Source organism: Sorex fumeus, unplaced genomic scaffold, assembly GCF_029834395.1.
Source record: "Sorex fumeus unplaced genomic scaffold, SorFum_2.1 ptg000064l, whole genome shotgun sequence".
Classification (NCBI taxonomy): domain Eukaryota; kingdom Metazoa; phylum Chordata; class Mammalia; order Eulipotyphla; family Soricidae; genus Sorex; species Sorex fumeus.
This window is the reverse complement of record NW_026606121.1, coordinates 2,628,687-2,649,886: the sequence shown is the minus strand read 5'-3', so window position 1 is coordinate 2,649,886 and position 21,200 is coordinate 2,628,687. Positions and strand designations below refer to the sequence as shown.

The 21,200-nt window shown below is 60.3% G+C and overlaps 1 protein-coding gene across 1 annotated transcript in view; it reads left to right on the top strand.

Moving 5' to 3' along the window:
- Window positions 1-2,509: 2,509 nt before the first annotated feature.
- Window positions 2,510-21,200, top strand: part of CYTH3 (cytohesin 3) — a 32,573-nt gene continuing 13,882 nt past the window's right edge. Inside the window, exon 1 of the mRNA XM_056128527.1 lies at window positions 2,510-2,558. Coding sequence (XP_055984502.1) covers window positions 2,525-2,558 — 34 coding nt within the window. The 5' untranslated portion in view covers window positions 2,510-2,524. The remainder of the gene's footprint in view (window positions 2,559-21,200) is intronic.

Sequence of the window (21,200 nt, the reverse complement as noted above, 5' to 3'; positions counted from 1 at the left end):
GCTAATCTAGCACAGATCTGTAGCCCAGTGAGATGACTTCCTTCCTTGATAAAATTAGATTTGGGAAAACATGACTTTCCTCTCAGGACGGGGACTGACAGCGAGCTGGCCGGGCCCTAGCTGACACTGTGCATTCACGGGAGGGTCCAAAGGCCCCCTGGCTCTCTGGGGGACCCAAGGGAAGGGGCCTCAGGGGTCTGGGGCCCTCTGGGCTGGAGGAGAGCTGGAGGAGAGATGTGCTGCTTGTCCTTCAGCTGCCCCTCCCAGCTCTCTGGGGGGTGATACACAAAGGGGGTGTCTGTGCGGTGTGTGTTTGTTCTTGATTTGGCTACAGGGTTTCTGCCACGGGCTGAGAAGTGGGTGTCCACGTTTTTGTACCCCCCTCCCCCAATTTTGTGGTCCAGCAGCAGTGAAGACTGGGTTGCTCCTTAGATGGAAGGAACTCCAGTGATAGTCCTGGTCTGAATGAGGCGATGAGGCACCAAAAATACACGGGCTAGAACAGCAAACACCTCAGAAAAGTTTTTCAGAATGACATTTTTTTTTTGCAGGGGGATGCACACCCAGCAGTGTTCAGGGCTGACTCCTGGCACTGTGCTCAGTGATCACTCCTGGCAGGCCTCAGAGGACCTGACATCCCTCAGAGGGATGCTGGAGATTGAACTGGATTAGGCCGTGTGCAAGGCAGATGCCCTCCTCACTGTGCTATCATCTGGCCCCACAAGAGTGACATTCCACTGAACCTCAGTGTTAGCAGGGTTGTCACAGTGCTTTGAAGACCTGGGGCGGGGGGTTGTCTATGGTTTCAGTGTTGGACCCCCAGCACCCGGGACAGGTCCTGATCTAACAGCTTCTGCATCTGTCCTGTGATTCCTGCCCCAGGGCCTGAACCAAGGGTTTGGGATTTAGACTTTGTTATTTTTATCACTTATAAAATCATCAACATCCGAGTAAACACACCAGCTAGACAGAGCCAGAACCCATCCTGATGGGCCAGACCAGTTCATGTCGCGCCGTGGCGGGCCAGTCCTTGTGGGAGCAGAGATAAAGTACCCTGAGTGCATCTGAGAGGGGCTGGAGGCATCCCCCTAACATGTGAGTTTCACCCACGAAGCATGAGGTTTTGGAGTCTCCTGGGTCCCGGTTCAGGTGCAGGGGTGCTATCCTGAAGTCTTCAGCCCTGCCCTCCAGATATTTGCAGTTTGCGTCAAAACAGAGGCCTAGACTAAACTGTGGGGGAAATAGAATCTGTTGCCTGCAAAACAACTGGGTTTGCTCTGTCTGGATGGAAATGAGTTTAGGAGCAAAAGCCAAAGCCCCCTAAGGGTGAGTCTAATACCTGTGGAATCCGGAGTGACGGCTCAGAAGCTTCCTAACTGCATCTGTGTTCAGAGCTCTGTGCAGACATCAGTACGACCAGAATATGCCACCATCCTTCTCTGCAAGTTGCTGTTATCGTGGGGACCAGACCGCAGTGTCCACATCAGGAAGCGGGGCCTGTGGTCTGGGACTCGGATCTCCCAGAGGTCTCTGTTGGCTACATGCGTGCAACATGGGACCTGCCATCCAGGAGCTGCACTACCCCCTGACCCTCCCCACACCCCACCGCGCCGCCCTTTTCCTTCAGACTCAACCCCAGGGCTGGGTGTTTATTGCTGGAAATTATGAGGAGGTCAAACTCTTTGGAGTCACCCCCACAACCTTTGGCAGCGAGGTGAAACGCATCTGCCGTGATAGATGACAGCGGAAGAGCCCTTTGATTCAACAGGCCTTCGGCAAATAGAAAACAGTTGCTGGAAAATTATATTAGAGATGAATAATCTCCTCCATTACAATGTTTCCTTTTCTTTAATGCAATTTGGTTCCAGCCAAATGAACAGAAAAGGCCTGGGCGGGGCCTGGCGGTCGGTGGTGATGGTGGGGGGTTACTGGAAGCAGCGGGTGAGAAGTCTGGGGTGGGCACGGGCGGAGGCCCGCGCCCAGGGCCCTGGCCGGGCCCACGGGAAATTGAATTCCGAGCCCCGCCTGCCCCGTGAATCCAGGGCAGCTGGCAGCTGTCCAGCGCGGGCGGCGAGGGCATGTGAGGCCAGGAGAGGCCGCGCCGACCGTGCGGCCCCAGGTGTGCGGCTGGTGCTCGCTCGGCTGCCTCCGTCGGGCGCGGCGCGCAGGCCGGACGAAGCAGCGATTCTCTGGGTGCGGGTGCTGGGGGGCCCGACTCCGGAGCGACCCCCGCCGGAGAGCACGTGCGGGCAGCGTGCACGTCTGGGGGGGGTCCCCGCGCCCGGGTGCGGCCCCCGCGGCCCCGCGCGCTCCGGCCCCGCCCGGCGCAGGCGGCGGCCGGGGGCGGGGCCCGCGGCGGCCCCGCCCACCCGCGCGGGGCGGGGTCCTACCCACGTGACGCGCGCCCCGCCCGGCGGCGGCGGAGGCCCGGGGCCCCAGCCGCGCGCGCTGCAGGAGCCGCGGCGCTCGGTGCTCCCGGTGCTCCCCGCCGGCCCCGGGCTGCCGGCCGCGGCGTGACCCCGAGATGGACGACGGCGGCGGCGGCGAGGGCGGCGGCGGTGAGTGCGGCTGGAGGTGTGGCCGGTCCCGCGGCGGCCTGGGGTGGAGGGTCGCTGGCGGCGCCGGCCCCGAGCGGGCGGCGGGCGGCAGGCTCCGGGGTCTCGGGGCGGCACTGGGGGCTGCTCCGAGGGCTCCGGCACGCCGGGGCCGGCCGACCCCGCCCGGTCTCTGAGCGCGTCCACGCCCTCCGCGGCCCCGCGGGTGGGCGACCTTCCCTGGGGTGCGGCGGGCGAAGTTGGCCCCGGGGGCTGGTCCCGGCGGCTGCGGGCGGGACCCGAGGAAGGTCTCTGGGCCAGTGGGTCGGGGCTGGGGGCACCCGGGGAAGGTCTCTGGGCAGCAGGTCGGAGCTGGGGGCACCCAGGGAGGGTCTCTGGGTAGCAGGTCGCGGGCCCGGGGCCGAGGGTCGGGCGGGTCCGGCGCCCCCAGTCCGGCTGTGCAGGGGTCGGGGAGACAGGGCCCCCCCGAAGTTGAGGCTCCGCGCTCTCGCTCGCTCTCCTTTTTTTGCTGACAGCCCGAATCAGACCCCCTTGAAATAAGGAGCGATTTTTTGGGGGAAAAAAAAATCTTAATTACAGGCTGCGGGAGCAGCTGTCGGTCGGCGGCGGCCTTGGGCGGGTGAGTGGCTCTCGGAGGCGCCTCTGGAATCTAAGTGCAGGGCCGGACCGGATCCAGCACCCCGGCCGGCCTGCGCCCGCCGTGGCCGTGACCGTGATCGTGGCCGTGAGGAATTGACCGGTCCCAATGGGGCGGGGGTTGAGGTCGTGCGGGACGCGCTGTTGGTGAAGGGGCAGAGCCGGTGTGTGTGTGTGTGTGTGTGTGTGCGCGCGCGCGTGTGCGTGTGTGTGCGCGTGTGTGACCCAGAGATGCGGGCACTGGATTCTCGGGGACACCCGACTTCGGCCAGCACTGTCCGGGCCCTCCGGACACTGCACTTTTTCCTTTTTTTTCCTGCTAGTAGGGACAATAGATGGTGGCTGGCTTCAGTGCTGGGCGCTGGGGCTAGGGTGCTGGTTGGGCAGTTTTGTTTGGGAGTTGCTTCCTGCTTTTCTCTCTGGGGTGGATGTGGGAGACTTGAAGGCAAAGGCAGGTCTGGAGAGAGCAGAGAGGCGTCCAGTGTTCCCCGGTGCATCAACAAAGGCGGAGATGAAGGAGCAAAAGTCTTGGAACTTTCTTTGAGCTATTAATATCTCTTCTGGGAATGGTTTTGAAATGTGTCTTCTGAGGGCAGATGTGCACTGCACGTCTGTAGAGAACATGGGAAACGGCGGTGCCTGGCCGAGGGGGGTGGGAGGGGACTTATGCTACAGCCCTTAAAGGGGAATTCTCAGGGCTCCAGGAGCGGGTCCTGAGAACTGCAGGTGTGGCTCCTCCACAACCAAACAAAAACACAAATGTATTATTTTTTTCTTCTTCTTCTTTTTTTTTTTTTTTGGTCACACCTGGCAATGTTCAGGGATTGCTTCTGGCTCCGCACTCAGGAATCACTCTTGGACCCTATGGGATGCTGGAGATTGAACCCGGGTCTGCCGCATGCAAGGCAAACACTCTACCCATTGTACTATTGCTCCAGCCCCCAAACGCATCATTCTTAAACTTCATGATCCAAACAGTGAAGAACTGTTTGGACAGTGAGAAATAATGTGGTTTTCACTTAGTCTTTTTCTCTCCTTTCTTCTGTCGGGTGTTTGGAATAACCCAGTCCAGGGCTTTCCCCACGCGAGCTGCGTACTGCAGCTGAACCACTCCCCGAGGTTTTCTTTCTTTTTGTGTTAATTTTTTTTTCTTTTTGGGCTACACTGGTGGTGCTCAGGACTAAGCCCTGGCTCTGCACCCAGGAATCCCTGCTAGCGGGCTTGGGAGGCCATCGGGAGATCAGGCTGCCTGCAAGACTGGCACCCTCCCTGCTGTGCTCTCATGCTGGCACCCGGGTCTTTCCTAAAGTTTATGGAATGATTGTGTGTTGATGTAAATCGAAAAAAAGAGAAGAAGAAAATCTTTAAGAACTGTTCTGGGCTTGGGGGGCCAGAGTGATAGTCCAGCAGGGAGGGTGTTTGCCTTGTATGCGGCCAACCAGGGTTCAATCTCCGGCATCCCATGTGGTCCCCTGACCACCCCAGGAGTAATTCGTAAGTGCAGGGGCAGGTGTAACTCCTGAGCATTGTCCAAAGCAAAACAAACAAGCAAATAAAAAAAAAAAAACCTGGAAACTGTTTCAGGCTAGGTGGCAGCAACCCCCTGGGCATCTCTGGCTGTAGCCTCCAAAACCAAACCAAATAAAATAATGAAAACGCCCTACAGTGAAGAGGTATTTTTTTTTCTTTTGGTGTTTGGGCCCCACCTGTCATGCTCAGGGCTTTTTCCTGGTTCAAGGATTGTTCCTCGTGGGGCTCAGAGGACCATATGGGGTGCTGGGGATCATACCCGAATTTATCAGTGTCTATATATAAAACACCCAGCGTTGCTCAGGGCTTACTCCTGGCTCTGCACTCAGGAATCTGTCCTGGCAGTGCTTGGGGGATTATAAGGGATGCCGGGGATCGAACCCGGGTCAGCTGCATGCAAGGCAAGTGCCCTCCCCGCTGTCCTAACACTCCAGCCCCTATCACTGTATAAATATTGTTGTGCAGGGCAAGTACCTTAACTTCCCTATTAACTCTCCAGCCCCATGGTTGCTTTTGTGTGTGTTGGGGTCGGGGGGCTCCCCAATAGTGGTGGCGGTCACCAGGGCTGCACTGCCATGCTTGGGAGCCATGCAGGCCTGCCACTCTCTCTCCAGGCTGACTGGGACTGAGACGGTCGATTAAAATCCTTCCTGGCGTCTGTGCCGGGGATCGGACCCGCAACCACACTGAGCATGCGCTCCGCCATTGAGGCACAAGCCCGGCCAAAAGCTTCTTCCCTGGCGTATAGAATACACTCATAAATGTGTTTGGCAGCCGTAGAGTTTTATTTTTAAATAAATTAAATCCTTTCTCCATTTCAAAGCGAGTCGTTATGCAATAATCAGTGTCTCAATTTGACGTGCTTGTGCTGAGCTCTTGGTCATTCTGTCTGTCACTCCGCGGTTGTGGTGGGAGCCAGAGGGCCTCCTGGTATGAAGCCTGAGCTCTCCCTGGCCGTCACCCACTCCTCTTGAGACGGATTTCCTAAACGGGGGGATGTGGGGCCAGAATGATAGGACAGCGGGAGGGCGCTTGCCTGTCAACGCATTCAATCCGGGTTTGATCCCCGGCATCCCATATGATCCCCTGAGCACTGCCAGGAGGGATTCCTGAGTGCAGAGCCAGGAGGAACCCCGAGCCTTGCCAGGTGTGGCCCAAACAGCCCCCCAAAAGGAAGGGGGGTCCCAGAGAGATAAGGCTCATGCTTGCTGCATGGAGCCAATCTTGGTGTGATCTGACACCACCAAGAGGGACTCTTGAGTATGTAGTTTGTGGCGGGGAGTAGCCCTGAGCACCTCCAGGTGAGGCCCAACCCCTGCCCCCTAAAAAGTAGCTTTGTGCTGGGGCTCAGTGGCAGTGTGCGTGCCTCCTTGGAGACCCCGGGATTCGGGTCTGGCACCGCGCCATTCCCCAGCATGGTCCCTGCTCAAGTACCCACTGGGTGTGTCCTGGCCACCCCTCCCACCTCAGAGAGAAACGCTTTGCATTAAAGCTCCTGTTTCCAGTCCCCGCCTTTGAGACAGGGTGACCAGTGGCCAGCTGTGAAGCATTACTTTCTGGGCGTATTTTTAGTGCCGAGTCCCGAACTTTGAAGTGGAAGTGGCAGTGAGTTTCGGCTTGTTTACAAGACGCGGTAAATAATCTGCTGGAGCAGGAGTTACAGCGGAGGCCGGCGATAAGGGAGGAGCTCCTCGTGCTGGGCAGCTGGGGCCCGGCCAGGGCGCTGTAGTACGGGGGAGGGTGTTTGCTCCCCACGCACCCTACACGGCCTCCGAGCACCACCAGGGGTGATTCCTGAGTGCAGAGCCAGGAGATGCCGCGGACTGTGCTCCTCCAAGCTGGCACTGCCTGGGGGAGGCTGGGGGGCACCTGGGAGTGGCCCCCCCAGCATCTCTCAACAGAGTTTGGAAATGGTTCTTGTTGGGGGTTCTGGGGTGTGGGCCTTTCTCGCTCTTCCCAGGCCTGCTCAGCAGACGGAGAACTGGCAGCAGGGGCCGTGGCTGCCCTCTCTGGGCGCTGCCCGTCCCCCCCACGTTGCGCCCCTGCTTGGCGGGTGAGCGTCTGTCAGGCCTTAGGCACCCTCCACCCTCTGTCTCCCTCATGCTCAGCTGGGAGTGTCTGTTCCCATGCTGGAGGGGGCAGGATGATGCCCCTCAGGTATGTGTAGGGTGGAACCTTCCCTAGCAAGCTCTTTTTTTTTTTTTTTTTTGGCTTTTTGGGTCACACCTGGCGATGCACAGAGGTTACTCCTGGCTTTGCACTCAGGAATTACTCCTGGCGGTTGCTCAGGGGACCATATGGGATGCTGGGAATCGAACCTGGGTGCAAGGCAAATGCCTTTCCTGCTGTGCTATCGCTCCAATACGCCCCAGCTAAGCTTTTGCACCTCCCCCAGCAGTTTGGAACCTTCTGTGGCCCCAGGCGCCCCATGGCCTGCTCCCAGGCATCCCCCTTCCCGCCCCCCTCCCCCCCCCAGGTACTTCTGAAGGCAGCCAGCACTGTGGTCACCTTCCCTCAGCCCTGGCTCCTCACGGGGACTTGGGTCTCAGTTTTTATAAAAATTAAAAAAAAAAAGTTAAAAATTTGTGTTTTTCCTGGCAGTGCTTGGGGGACTACATGGGATGCTGGGAATCGAACCCGTCAGCCGTGTCAAGTCAGCCTTAAGGAAATGGGGCATTTAAAATCGCAAGGGCATGAGTCCTTGGATGCTGTTTTCTGGGAGGGGATCTTTTGAGCTCTGTCCGCCCGTCTGTTATTCCCTGTGGGCGCCAGCTCTGCCCAGGCCTCAGTGGAAGGAAGGTGTGTGACCCTGGCTGGGTGGACCTAGGGTGTCAGGAATGAGGGGGTGTCACAGTGAGGAATCAGGGTCCCCGGAGGGCTTGTTCAGTTGCAGCAAATAGGAGAAGGTGCCGCTCGGGCTGACTCCTGCCTCTGCTCACGGGGCACCGTGTGTGGGCCAGGATCGGCTTCACCCTTGTCCAGACTTTCCAGCCTCCTTAAAGAGACTGAGGAAGCGGTGTGAGAATGGGACTCTCCGAAGGCCAGAGTCCCCTGACCGAGTCCCCTGCCTGAAGGGAAGAAGAAGGAGCCTGCAATGCTTTTAGGGCAGGGCCCTTCGTTTTTCAAATGTTAGGAAAGTTGATTCTGCTGCTTCCACCTTGGGGAACCAGAGGGCTGGGGAAACACCCTTTTTTTTGGTTTGTTTGTAGGGTCATACCCAGGCTCACTCCTGGCTCTGTGTTCAGGGATCACTTTTTTTTTTTTCTTTTTGGGTCATTCCCAGTGATGCTCAGGGGTTACTCCTGGCTCTGCACTGCACTCAGGAATTACTCCTGGTGGTGCTGGGGACCCATATGGGATGCCGGGGATCAAACCCAAGTCAGCCACATGCAAGGCAGATGCCATCCCCCCATGCTATCGCTTCACCCTTCTTGGCGGTGTTTGGGGGCTCATATGGGGTTCTGAGAATCGAACCCAGGTTGGCCATATGTAAGGCCAGCGCCCTACCCTGTCACTCTGGCCCAGGAAATAGCATTTTTGAGGAACTTTTTTTTTTCCTTTTTCTTTTTGGGTCACACCCGGCAATGCTCAGGGGTCACTCCTGGCTCTGCACTCAGGAATCACTCCTGGCAGTGCTCAGGGGACCATATGGGATGCTGGGAATTGAACCCGGGTCGACCACGTGCAAGGCAAACGCCCTACCCACTGTGCTATTGCTCCAGCCCCCTTTTTGAGGAACTTTTCATTGACCAGAAATTCATAGTGCGAGAAGTAGAAGTTCACGGCTTGGCGCCTCCTCTCAGCTGCGCACAGAGTAGCAGTCACTTGTTCTTGTGAATTGTTTAAAAAGTGACACGCCTCTGTTGGGGCCCCGAGCTGGGAGGCTGGCGCCACAGAAAAGTAAAGAAGGGAAGCAGGTGGGCTGCCCCCCACCCTTCCCCAGTGGGGTGCGGGCAGATGAGGCCATGCGTGTGCATGCGAGGGAGTCAGGCGTGGGGCACTCAGGCTGCAGGCGACGGAGGCCAAGAGGACCTGGCAGGGTGGGGTCGGGGAGGCCAGGAAGGGGCCGAGGGGCCCGGACCGGGCAGCTCCCAGCCACGGGACACCATGGGGAGTGGCAGTGGAGCCTGTGTTCTTGGACGCTGAGCCTCCTGCCTCCTGACAGTGCCTCCTCCTGCCCCAGGACCCCCCCACTCCCCATCTTCCTGCCCCGCCTACAGCCTGTGTTCTCAGCTCGGGGTGCAGGGCTGGGGGTAGCATGCCAGGCTGAGGGCAGGTGGCCCTGCACTCAGGCTGCCCCTTGGGCCTGCTGGCCCTTCTCCCTGCCACGCCCCGCCCGGTCCAGTGGTGCCTGCTGGCCCAGCCACTTCCACAGACCGTTGGTCTCTCTCACCTGCTTCACGTGGATTTTATGTGATTGTCACAAGTGGGGCCGAGGTGGGCTCCCCGGGGCCACAGGGGGGCTGCGGGTGGACAGTGGGCGTCCCTCTCCACTGACTCGGAGGCTCGGGAGTGTTGGCACAGGCGGCCAGCACCATGTGGGGGGGCCAGGCTCCCCAGAACCAAGTGGGCTTGGCCACGGCGTGGCTGAGAAAACGGCCTGCGGGCCTGAGGTGATGTCTGGGTATCTGGCTGGGAGGCACCCTGGGAGGCAGGGTTGGGGAGACTTGTGAGGGTTTATTCACTTTCTGGGCTGGGGGACACTGTACTCTGCCTGGCCTGTTCCCACCTGTGTCCATCTTCCTGACACGTCCCAGGCGTCTGCGGCCAGCAAAACAGGCAGGCAGAAGGTCTGGCTCTGTCCCACGAGCCTCCGGGATCTTGGGGCTCTGTCTGTCCCCGTCCTGTGCACCTCTCTGCTCTTTTCTCTCTGACCCATGCCAGCCGCTTCTCACCAGGTCCCGCCCGTCTGGCAGGTTCTGCTTCTGGACTGTCTGTCTGCCCTCGCCAGCATTCTAACCAGGTGTACTGTGAGGCAAGTTTTGTTTTGGGGCCACACCTGCAGTGCTCAGGGCTGACTCCTCTCTCTGTGCTCAGTGGACCACATGGGGTACTGGGGATTGAACCTGGGTCTTCCACGTGCAGGGCAGGTGCCTTCCCCCACTATTCTCTCAGCCTGGCCCCAACGATGGGCTTCTTGAGCCCCAGCTTTAGTCCTTGTACCACTATGGCACCACAGGGTGTATGGCCTCTTTACTCCCTAGGAGACATCTCTTGAGGGTCCTTGCTGAAACCTGGGGCATCCCCCAGGACCTCCTCGCCAGCCCCGAGCAGGCTTTTGTGTCCTGCTGCCTGCCGAGGCCCCGTCTTGACTTGTTTCTGCCACCTCCAGAGTCTGCTGAGAGTCAGCGAGTGTCTCGGGGAAGGGGATGCCTCAGAGCTCATTCCCCCCCGCCCCCTCGCCTGCTCCTGTGCCTGGCCCTTTGGCAGAGACTGTTTCGCATCACAGAGCCCGACTAGGCTATGAAGTGGGACTTTTTCACCCCCAGCTATTCCAGGGGTGACGGTGGGAAGGGAGTGGGCTGCAGGTCTCGGGCGGCTGGTGCAGGGAGATGCACCAGGAGGCAGCGGGCAGGGGTGAGGGGGAGCGGGGGGTGTGGAAGGAGTCTTGGTCTTTTTTTTTTTTCTTTGTTGAGTCACACCCAGCAATTGCACAGGGGTTACTCCTGGTTCATGCACTCAGGAATCATTCCTGGTGGTGCTCGGGGGACCATATGGGATGCTGGGAATCGAACCTTGGTTGGCCGCATGCAAGGCAAATGCCCTACCCGCTGTGCTATTGCTCCAGCCCCAGAGGTTTGGCCTTTGAGGCCCAGGAAGAACAGGTCGCCATCAGGGGCCCGGGGGTGGCACTCAGGAAGGCTGGTGCCTGGCTGGCAGACCAGGGCCACACGGAGCAGGGAATCATGGAGCAGGCTTGGGCCCAATCCACCGAAAAGCCAGAAGAGAAATACAAGGGAAAGACGTTTCCTCCCGCCCCCTCGGAGCTGCTTCACGTCTGTGGCACATGAGCCGAGTGTGCCTTCCTGGTCACTGGTCTTGTCCAACTCTCGGCCGATGGGACAAGCGAGGACAGACCTGAGTGTGTGGGCAGGAGTCTCCGGGGTATCTGCCTCCCAGAACCCCGTGAGTCGGGACAGGAACTGCCCGGCCCCTCCCCGGCCCTCTGGAGTCTGCACCCACTTTCGGCCTTTTCTGACGGCTCCTGTGCTCTGGACGGAGGTCGCTGGCTGCCCGTGCAGCGCCTGTTTCCCAGCCGCCCTGCTCAGGTCCAGATGTTTGGCAGCGCCGGCCGCGCCTTCCTGCAGCCGCTGACTCACCGCCTGGGAACATGCGCGCTCGCGTTTCGCGTTTACTCTGACGGCGGCGTTTCCTCTCCCGTGGACAGCCTGAGGGACACGCGCTGGCGACGGGTCCCTGCAGACAGCACAGGGCCGAGCTAGCTGGTCGCTGGGATGTTGAAAACAGGCTTGTTTTCATTTTCAAGTGAACATCTGGGTTGCATTTACTCTGCTACATTCTGGAGCTTCTTTCAAACCGCAGTTTGGTAATGTAGGGTGGAGGGGGGGGATGGACTGTGTCTGCAGCTGCCTCCGCCGGGGTGGCCCAGAGACCGCCAGCAATGGCCAATGGCTTTTTTTTTTTTTCTTTTTATAGAATGTAACTTTTTTTTTTTTTTTTCAGAATGTAACTTTCGAAGCAATCCCTTGAATGTATTTATTTGTCAGTGGTTTCCCGGGCCACATCAGGCCGGTGGCAGGGGTCGCTCCTGTTGCTGTGGGGAAGTCATTGAACATGCTGGGGGCCCCGTCACCCGCATGTGCAGCCTGAGCCCCAGCCCTCTGAGGGGTCTCCTGGCCTTTGAAGAACGTGTTCACTGTGTTTTGGAGCCACTCCTAGGGAAGCTGAGGGCTGACTCCTGGCTCTGTGCTCAGGGATCACGCCCACTGGGGCTCCGGGGGCCAGATGGGGAGTGTGCGAGGTAAGCGCCCTCCCCTCTGGACTAATGCTCTGGCCTTAGCCCCCTGATTTTATTTTATTTATTTATTTATTTTTGCTTTTTGGGTCACACCCAGCGATGCTCAGGGGTCATTCCTGGCTCTGTACTCAGGAACCACTCCTGGCTGTGCTTGGGGGACCATATGGGATGCTGGGGACCGTACCCAGGTCGGCCTCGTGCAAGGCACATGCCCCACCCGCCGTGCTATCGCTCAGGCCCCAGCCCCAGCTCCTTGATTTTAAACCAAGGTTCTAGATGCTGGGGGTGTGGGGACAGGCCTGATAGGCGTTGCCTGTTGCCTCAGGCAGTGGCCATCACGCTCACTCCCCGGAAGGACCCTTGGGGTCCAGATACACGTCCACGGACATGGGACCTTCTTAGACACGAGCTGTGTCACTGTGTAGGGGATGGCGGTGCTCAGAAAAGCCGGCCAGTATGGGGGGGCTGCCCTTGGCACTGCCCTCCACGTGTGGACGGGCAGGCTGGGGCTGCTGGTGGGCACCCTGCCCCCACCCTCCTTGTCCCACTTCCGGCTGTGCAGGACACTGAATGGCCTCCTTGTTTATTACTGTTGGGGTGCTGGGAGCTGGGTTCTGGGTCAGCGCAGGCAGCTTGGTCCTGGGGTCCCACCTGGGTTCCGAGGCCCTGGGGGATAGGCGGAAGGGGACCGTCCCAGTCTGAAAGCAGAGCAGCTCCGCGCCATGCCCCCAACGACTCTGGGCCAGCATCTCGCCCTCCGCAGAGGCCAGGAGAGGCGGGGAGGGGTGTGGCTCTCCCCTTTGCGGCTTCATGACGCTCTGGCCGTGGTGGCAGTGGACCCACAGCTGGGGCAGGCCTGGCCCTGCACACTTTCCCACGCTGGCTCCGGTCACCAGTGGCCGGCTATCCTGCACGGAGGTCAAAAGGGTGGGGGGTCACGATGCTTGTGGGCCTTGCTGCTGCCCAGACTGGCCTGGCCCTCGCTCGTTCAGGCTCCTCTGCCCCTCAGAGCACGCGGAGTCCCGTGCTCCCGCTTCCGAGTGTGCGGCAGAGTCCCCATGCCGGCAGCCGGCCCTGTCTCCTCACAAGTGTCCAGGTCGGGCTGAACATGCCGAACATGACTCAGTTCCCCCTGCTCCCTCCCCTGAATCTAGAATGAGGGGGACGTTCTCCTGCCTTCCACCCCGGCTCTGCTGCTACATCCCAGGCCTGGCTCTGCTGCTGACCGGACTCGGGACCCTGTCAAGGGCCCTTTCCAGGATTCCCATCTGCTCTGTCCCTCTCTTCTGGGCTGAGGTTGGGGTGCAGGATGGGTCCTGGGCCAGGCCCTCACTTTGGAGGGGGCCAGGAGTGGATGTTGGGGAGCTGACTCTTCACCCCAGAATTAAGTCGGGGCCCAATTGGGGGCCAGGGGGTCTGTGCACTGTGTGGCCGCATGGGACCCCTACCCTGGGCCTTGGTGTCGGGGCAGGGGGTGTCTATCCTCAGTGTTGGGGGGCATGGGTGTCTGTCCGCGGTGTTGGGGAGTTGGGGGTTGTCTGTCCTCAGTGTCAGGATGGGGAGGTGTCTGCCCTCAGTGTTGGGGGTGTTTTGACTATTGGTCTCTGAGCTGGGCTATGGGCCTTTTCTGCCCTTTCTCTTGGGGAACCCATGGCGGGGGTGGGCTGGCACCCTGGGCCTGTGGGGGGTGCCGCAGAATGCAGGGCATTTCTGGTCATTGTCTGTGAGACCCCAGCCCCTGTTCTTGTACCCCTCACTGACTTATGGAAGTGGGGCCCATGTCTTGCCAGGACCTGCTGGGGTCTGGCTGGGTTGCCTGGAGCCCCCCGGGTCACCATGTTGCCTGGGACTGTAGCCTCTCGTCTCTGCACAGGATTTGATTCTGTGGAGATTTTGTTTGTTTTTACTTGGGTGCCGCCTGGTGGTTTGGGTGCTCACTCGGCCTGGTTCTGGGGCTTCTGTGGCGACGGTCCAGCCTGGATCTCCCTTTGGCGTGACCCCAGTGACCCACTGACATTTAGAACTCCTCAGCAACTGACAAGCCCGTTTGTTTTGTCGGTTTGGGGGTCCCTTCCGCCCTGCGCTTTTGAGGGGGGACATACTCGATTGGCCCCATGAGGTTCCCTCCAGCATCATGTGGTCCCAGAGCGGGCAGCCCCAGTGTGGGTGGCGGGGGGCCTTCCAGGGCGGTGCCTGGCTGGCGTGTTCGCGTTGCTGCACACCCAGGAATGTGGCCTCTTTGCTCCGGTCCCACTTGCTGTGGCTCTTCTCGGGGGAGTGCCCAGGAGCCTGGCACCACCTGAAGCCTGTCAAAGTGCCCACTGTGGAGGCCGAGGGCATCCGACTTAGCAGAACCCGGTGCTTGCCTACTGTCCTCACACAGGAGGAGCCGAGGCTCACGCCGAAATGTTCCCTGAGACAGACAGATCTCCGGCGCGGCCAGCGGGCGCAGGACTGAGTCTTTCTCTCTTTCTACGGGCTGAAGCCCCCGGGTCCCGGGATGCAGAAGGCCGTGCTCTGCCCTGCCCCCTGCCGTCGCCTGCCCAGGCCAGCTCTCAGGCCCCTGCCACCAAGGCTGACTGTTGATGCTGGGACTTCCGGTGATGGCCTCACACACACATTGTTTGGGGTTTCGAGAAAGGAAAGGGCAGGGTGGGAAAAGAAAATGACACTCCGCACGCCAGAAGGCATTTGAGACAGCCATGGCTGCTCGCCGTGACTCACCCTTCCAGCATGGCGTGTCCCCTGGGCTCTGTGTGTGTGCGTGTGGGTGCAGCATACATGTGCATGGGGTGCATATGTGTGCTTGGGATGTGGCCATGTGAGCTGGGGGGTTGGGAGGCCCTCTGGTGGTGTGAACTGGCGGTGGGGGTGAAGAGGGGGGGTCTCTGCTCGGCTCTCTTCAGCCCTGCCGTCTTGGTGTCTGGTCACGTGTCCATGCAGGCCTGTCCCTTGGTTGCTGGCCCTGCTGTGCATGTCCTCTGACCGGCTCTCTGCGGGTCCGGGAGCCCGTCGTGGTCCTGCGGCGGGACCGGAAGCCCTGTGGCTTTCCCAGCCTCGTGTGTCTCCCACGGTTTGTCTTCCTCTTCCCCCCCCTCCGGCTCGGATTCCCTCTAATTGCAGCCAGGCATCCCGTCTGGGCCTGCGTGGGTGCGGCTCTGGCCCCCGTGTTCTCTCTCCTCAGAGGGATTCACAGCAGCTTTCCTGGGATCCCCTGGCGCTATTTTTAGTCTTCCGGGTCTGACACCCGGCACCAGCATGGAGCTCTGTGGCAGGGGCACCCGTGTGGCTTTGGGGGCGGCTTCTTCCCACGGTGCCGAGGAGGGTGCCCAGCTTGGAGGCCCATCGTGTTGCTATGTTATTGGTTCACGGGGGTCTTCCCAGTGTTGCTTGGGGTTCCCTCCCAGTGGCCCTGGGCACTGTATGCTCTCCCACTCATCCTGGTGCTGCTGCCCAGAACTGGGGGCCTGGGGACACAGGGACTAACTGTGCTGGGGACAGAATCCACTTGGCCTCACCGTCACCACATGATGCTGGAGGGAACCTCATGGGGCCAATCCACGTGGTCTCGAGGCTCTCAGCTGCCCTGACGGGGAGTGGAGGGAAGGAGCTGCCTGTTCTTTCAGGGGCCGAGGCTTGGGGTCCCGGCAGCCCCAGAGCTGAGTGGCCGTCACTGCCTCTTGCCGCTCGAATGTGCCCATGGCCCGAGCAGAAGCCACCCTGGACCCACTTGTCCACTTTCTCTGTCTGCGACAGCCGGCCTTCAGGGCCTGTGTGAGGGGCTGACACCGGGGGCTTCGCTTGCTACCGGCTCGTGGCTGCATCTCTCTGGCCTGTGGGTCTTGCTGGCGCGGAGAGATGGGTGGGCCTGGGCAGGACGGTTGTCCCCAGGCTGCGGCCGGCCGCTCTGCTTCCACCGAGGTTCCCCGGGAGTTGGACCCGCTGGTCCTTGTCAGGAACCCCCAGAGGGCCCGTGGGAGGTGGGCACCGCAGCCCCTGCATCCTGAGATCCTGGCAGAGAGGGGGTACCCCCCATCCCGCCGCAGAGGCACCCACGGGGAAGGGTCAGAGCTGGACAAACTTACGGAAGGAGCACTGTTGGCGGCGGGGGAGGGAGGCAAGTGCTTTCTGCTGAGCCCAGAATCTCCCAGCCCTGGGTCCAGCAGCAGAGGCCCGACCCTGTCGCTGGGGTCCCGGGAAACAGGTAACAAACCATGTCACAGGCGCCATGTGGGCGAGGAGACCCCAGGGCTGTCGTCGTCCTGAGCCCTGCTCACGCGCAAGGACACGTGCTGTTTGCTGCCCTGTGTGTGGGGGGCGGGGCAGAGCATATCTCGGGACCTGGGGGACAGGCCCCTGGGCAGAGCCTTTGTGACCAGAGGTCGCCCCCCTGGGGTGGGCCCCAGCCGGATGGGGGCGGAGCCACTCGGGCTCTGTGGGGGCAGAGAAGGACATTGCCCGGAAGTGGGGCCACCCTGGCGTGGGAGGTGCCGCCCCCACCCCGGCATCCGCTCGCTGCCTTCCAGCTGGAGCCGGAGAACCCGCCAAGCATGAGGAGAGCCAGCTGCTTCGTCCCGCCCCCGGCCCAGTCCCTGACTCGGTCCCCATTCCCACCCCCCCATTCCCGGGGACCATAGTTCTGCTCAGCCCTACAGGGAAAGTGGCCTCACAGCACTGAGATGGGAGACCCCAGGGTCCACCTAACTCCCACCTGTGGCCTCTGGGCCATCCCTGGGGTCCTGTCCCATGGCCAGACCCTGTGGTCACAGACAGGCCAAGCAGGTAGAAACCGCCTGTGGGTAGGCCCACGAGTGCCCCTCAGACTGCCAGGGTGGGGTGAAGACACTCCCAACAGGAGGCTCGGGGAGACCCCCGGGGCTGGAACCCTGCAGACTTCTGGCCCGTAGGATGCAGATGGGCAGGGCTGGTCCGCTTTGCACTCTCGGGGATGCTCTGGAGACAGCCTTGCTCCCCGCTGCAGGGGTTGGTCTCCCCCCCCCAGAGATGCAGGGAGTCAGGCCATACTGTCACACTTGCGGGGAGAGGACCCTACCCAGAGACACTGGGAGAGAACACGGGGACCCGGGTGGGGGCCGGGCCCGGACCTGTGAGCAGGTGGTTTTGTAGGGGGCCACAGTTGGGCTGGCACTGCCCGGCCCTCTGAGCGCCCGTGGCATCCTCTGTCTGCGCCCCCCTCTGGGTGTTCTGGGCTTCACCTTCCCCTGCACTCAGCTTCATTTTTTTAGGTTTGGGGCCACATCTGGCTGTGCTCAAGCCCTCTTGGCTTTGCACTTAGGGATCACTCCTGGGGAGCTTGGGGGACCCTGTGGGATGCTGGGGATGGAACCCGGGTCGGCCACGTGTCAGGCAGACGCCCTCTCTGTGGTGCCACGGCTCAGCCCGTCCCCACCCCGGCCATGCCGAGGTGGGTTGGAATAATCCTGGTGTGGGCAAGTTTCTTATAGAGCCCCGAGGATGGAACTTCACACGTGATGCTGAACCTAGGGGTGATTTGGTCGCCCCCCCCCCCCACCAAGTGTCATGAATGATTCCTAAGAGTACGGGTGTGCAGGGAGTGGGGGGGGGTGAGTTGGTGGCCGCTGCTGCCACACTCGGTGAGTTGGTCACCAGGTGGAAGCTGCTGGAACCATGGGAAGAGGATGTGGGTGTTGCTGCCACCAGGAGGAAAACAAAACCTGAACTTGATCCTGGATCAGGTTGGGGCAGGGGCAGGGCTGGGGAGGAGCGGAGTGAGGCTGAGTTCAGTCTCCCTGGGCAGTGCTGAGCAGGACGGGGACCCCGATTATGCAGTTAGAACCGGGGTTTGGAGTCTCCTTGTTGGGCCTCAGGAAGCCACGTGTCGTCCCTCGCCCACCCTGCACCACTCCCGTCCCACCTTCCTGTCCGGCAGGGTCTCTTTGGGGCAGTGCTCAGACTTTTTTTTTTTTCTTTTTGGTTTACACCCGGAGATGCTCAGGGGTTCCTTCTGGCTCTGCACTCAGGAATTACTCCTGGCAGTGCTCTGGGATCATATGGGATGCTGGGACTCAAAGCCGGGTCGGCCACGTGAAGGCAAATGCCCTCCCTGTTGTATTATCGCTCCAGCCCCAGTGCTCAGACTTTTAGAGATAGAGATGAGGGATTGCAGCATTCCCAGACTGTATCTTGCCTGGTGGGAGCAGGGCGGGACATGGTCCCTGACTCGCACAGACCTGTGATCTCACCCAGGCCCCTGGGGTCCCTGCCACTCCTCGGCCTGCCAACAGGGGGTGCTGCTGAGCTGACCAGGGGCAGCCTGTGGGGCGGGCCTGGCGGGGCGGTGCCCGCTTGTCCCCTCCTCCTGCAGCCAGAGGTGCTGCCCAGTGTCGCTCAGCACGGAGTCTCCGGAGCTGGCCCAGGCGGGCGGTTGCCTCCTTCTTAGGCGTCTTGTTCATTTCCGGCCCTGGATCTCTGAGTTTATTCCCCAGGTGTCAGGGTCGCACCCGAGGCCACGTAGTCTGGGCCAGGTAAGTGCCACCAGGGTTCTGTGCTCCGTGCTCCACTCTCCTCGTGGCCGTGTGTGGCCTCCACAGCCCGGGGGCGTCTGCGTGGCCTCTTCCACTTCTGCTGCGTTTCCCAGCCTCTCTTGTTTGCCTGGTCTCCTGTGATCCTCAAGATCGCCATCCAGAATTCAGGGTCTGGCCGGGGAGCCTTTCCCTGGGGCTGGGGTGGTCAAGCACCTGTGCGGGTCCTTCCAGCCTAAGTCTGTTTTGTTTTTTTTTGCTTTTTTTTGGGTCACAGCCCGCGATGCTCAGGGGTTATTTCTGGCTTTGCACTCAGGAATTACTCCTGGCTGTGCTCAGGGGACCATATAGGATGCCAGGGATCGAACCTGGGTCATCAGCAAACGTCCTACCTGCTGTGCTATGGCTCCGGCCCCCTAAGTTTTATTTATTTATTTATTTATTGCCACACCTGGCAGTGCTTAGGGCTTACCCCTGGCTCGGTACTCAGGAATCACTCCTGGCAGTGCTCGGGGGACCCTCCGGGGTGCCAGGTATCGATCCTGGATTGGTCACTTGCAAGGCAAAGGCCTGCTGACTGTGCTGTTCCTAGCCCCCAGCCTGTCTTGAGCCCGGTTGCAGTGCTGTATTCCCGGCCACTTGCAGCTTCTCTGTTGGGGTGAGGCTGATCACGCTGCATGCTCCGCATGTGTGTCTGGCGTTCACATGGTCCAGGGATGAAGGAGCTGGTTTCTGTGGGTTCCCAGTGCCTTTTCGGTGTTCTGAGACGACACTTTCCCCTGGCTCTGTTGGGCGTGTCCACCACCCAGACGGCGTCCAGGCCGCATGCTCAGAGGCATTTTGTGGACGTGGCCCCCTCAGCTCCTCCTCACCCCCTCTACTTGTGAGCACTGTAGAGCGTCTATCTGAGGGATCTGCGGGTGGAGACGGGCCTGGTAACCCGCCAACAGGCTCCAGCCACTGGGAACCGGGTCGCCTTCCCTTCCCTTCCCGCAAGCAGCTTGTCGGCTTGTCTTCTGTGAGCTCCTGCCTTAGCTCTGGGTCCGAGTGACACAGGAGCAGAGGTCTCCCAGTCAGTGGAGCCTGTGGGGAGAGGCTCCTGGGAGCCGTGACCAGGAGAACCAGGGAGAGCCCCTGGTTCTCCTGGTCACGCCCCCAAATGGGCTGCTCCAGAGACGCATGGGACTCTGGTGGAGGGGGTGGTCCCAGCCCTGGCCCTTGGCTGGAGGGTGCCTCAGGAGGCGGGGCGAAGGGCTCATGCCTCCTTCCTGTCAGTGGGGGTGACTGGGGGTGGGATTGTGCACCCACACAGGGGAAGGAGAGCCGGAGCTTAATGCCTCCCCTGCCTTTCCCTACCCTCGCCTCTGCTCTCCCCGTCCCCTAGCTGACCTATGCCCTGTTTCCTGGGAAAGTGAACATCACCCCTAAGTCGCCCAGTCCCATGGGCCGATTGCACACACAGGGACAGAACTTTCTGGTTGGCTGGCGCGAGGCAGGATTGTGTGGGCACGAGGGTTGAAGAGTTGGAGGCGGGGCCTGGCCAGTGGCTCACTCAGCTGCCCTGGGGCCAGCACTCTGCACTGTGCCCTGTCCCCCTCTGCCCTCCCCTCCCCTCCCCATCCCCCTTCCCGATCACCGGTGTCTTTGGGCTGCCAATCTCCAGAAGACTTCCGCCTGCCTGAACCTTCTCACTCACTCACGCTTTGTTCATTGGTAGTTGGGCCACCCAAGGGCCCAGCTGGCCCACCTCTGCTCGCCCCTGCACGGCCAGCAGCCTGAGACCTCTGTCTGTGTGTGGCACCGAGACTCCGGGTGGCCTGTGGGTCAGTGGCCGTGTGCTCTGCCATCTCCGCTGCCCTTGCTGAGACCCAGTGCTGGGTGGGGAAGCTCCAGCGGCCGCTGCCAAAAGCTTCCCATTGTGCGTGTGTGCTTGTGTGTGCATGTGTGCTTGTGTGTGTGTGTGTACGTGTGTGAGTCCATGCATGTGTGTGCATGTGCATGTATGCATGTGTGTGTGTGCGTTTGTGCATGTGTGCGCGTGCACGTGTGTGAGAGAGTGAGCGAGAGTGAGAGTGCGAGCACACGTGACCTTCCACCGGTACCCTTTATTTAGGGTGGCTGTGATATGGCTGATTTTGTTTCCATACAAAGGTACAAAGGTACAAAGACTCCTGTGGCAGGCACTATAGGGCAGCAGAGAGGGCACTGGCCTTGTGTGTGTGGTCTGCTCCGGTTCCATCCCTGGCACCACCAGGGCCCCCTCGAACTTCACCAGGAGTAGCCCTGAGCACTGCCAGGTGCGCCCCCCAAAAGTTTTGAGAAAATTATGTGGTGGAGGAAACTCCCATCTCCTGCACTCGTCTCCATTTGGCTTTCTGTGCCTGACGCTTTGTGTTCTGTCTGGGGGCCGTGCCCGTCGGTGCTGGGGACCAGTTTCAGGCTCAGTGCTTAGGAGTGGCCCCTACAGTGCTCACTTGGAGCAGGCTGGCAGGTGCTCTGCACCCATGGCGGTTTGGTTTACTTAACAGAATTTAGATTTCCCTTCCCCTTTGTTTTCATTAGGGCTGGAGCGATAGCACAGTGGGTAGGGCGTTTGCCTCACGTGCGGGTCGGCTGACCCGAGTTTGATTCCTCTGCCCCTCTCAGAGAGCCCGGCAAGCCCGGAGAGTATCTCGTCCGCATGGCAAAGCCTGGCAAGCTCCCCGTGACGTATTTGATATTCCAAACACAGTAACAAGTGTCACAATGGAGATGTTACTAGGCCAGCTCGAGCAAATCGATGAACAATGGGAGGACAGTGATAGTGACAGTTGTTTCCATCATCCTCTCTCCAGGGCCTGGGGTGTGGCTGGGGCTGAGCCTTAGTTGGCTGTGTGCGCTGTCCCCCCTGCTCTGATCTTGCTCTGGCCCCTGTTGTTATGGTTTTTGGGGCCACACCAAATGATGCTCAGGACTTGCTCTTGTCTCTGTGCTTAAGAATCACTCCTGGGTTGAAAT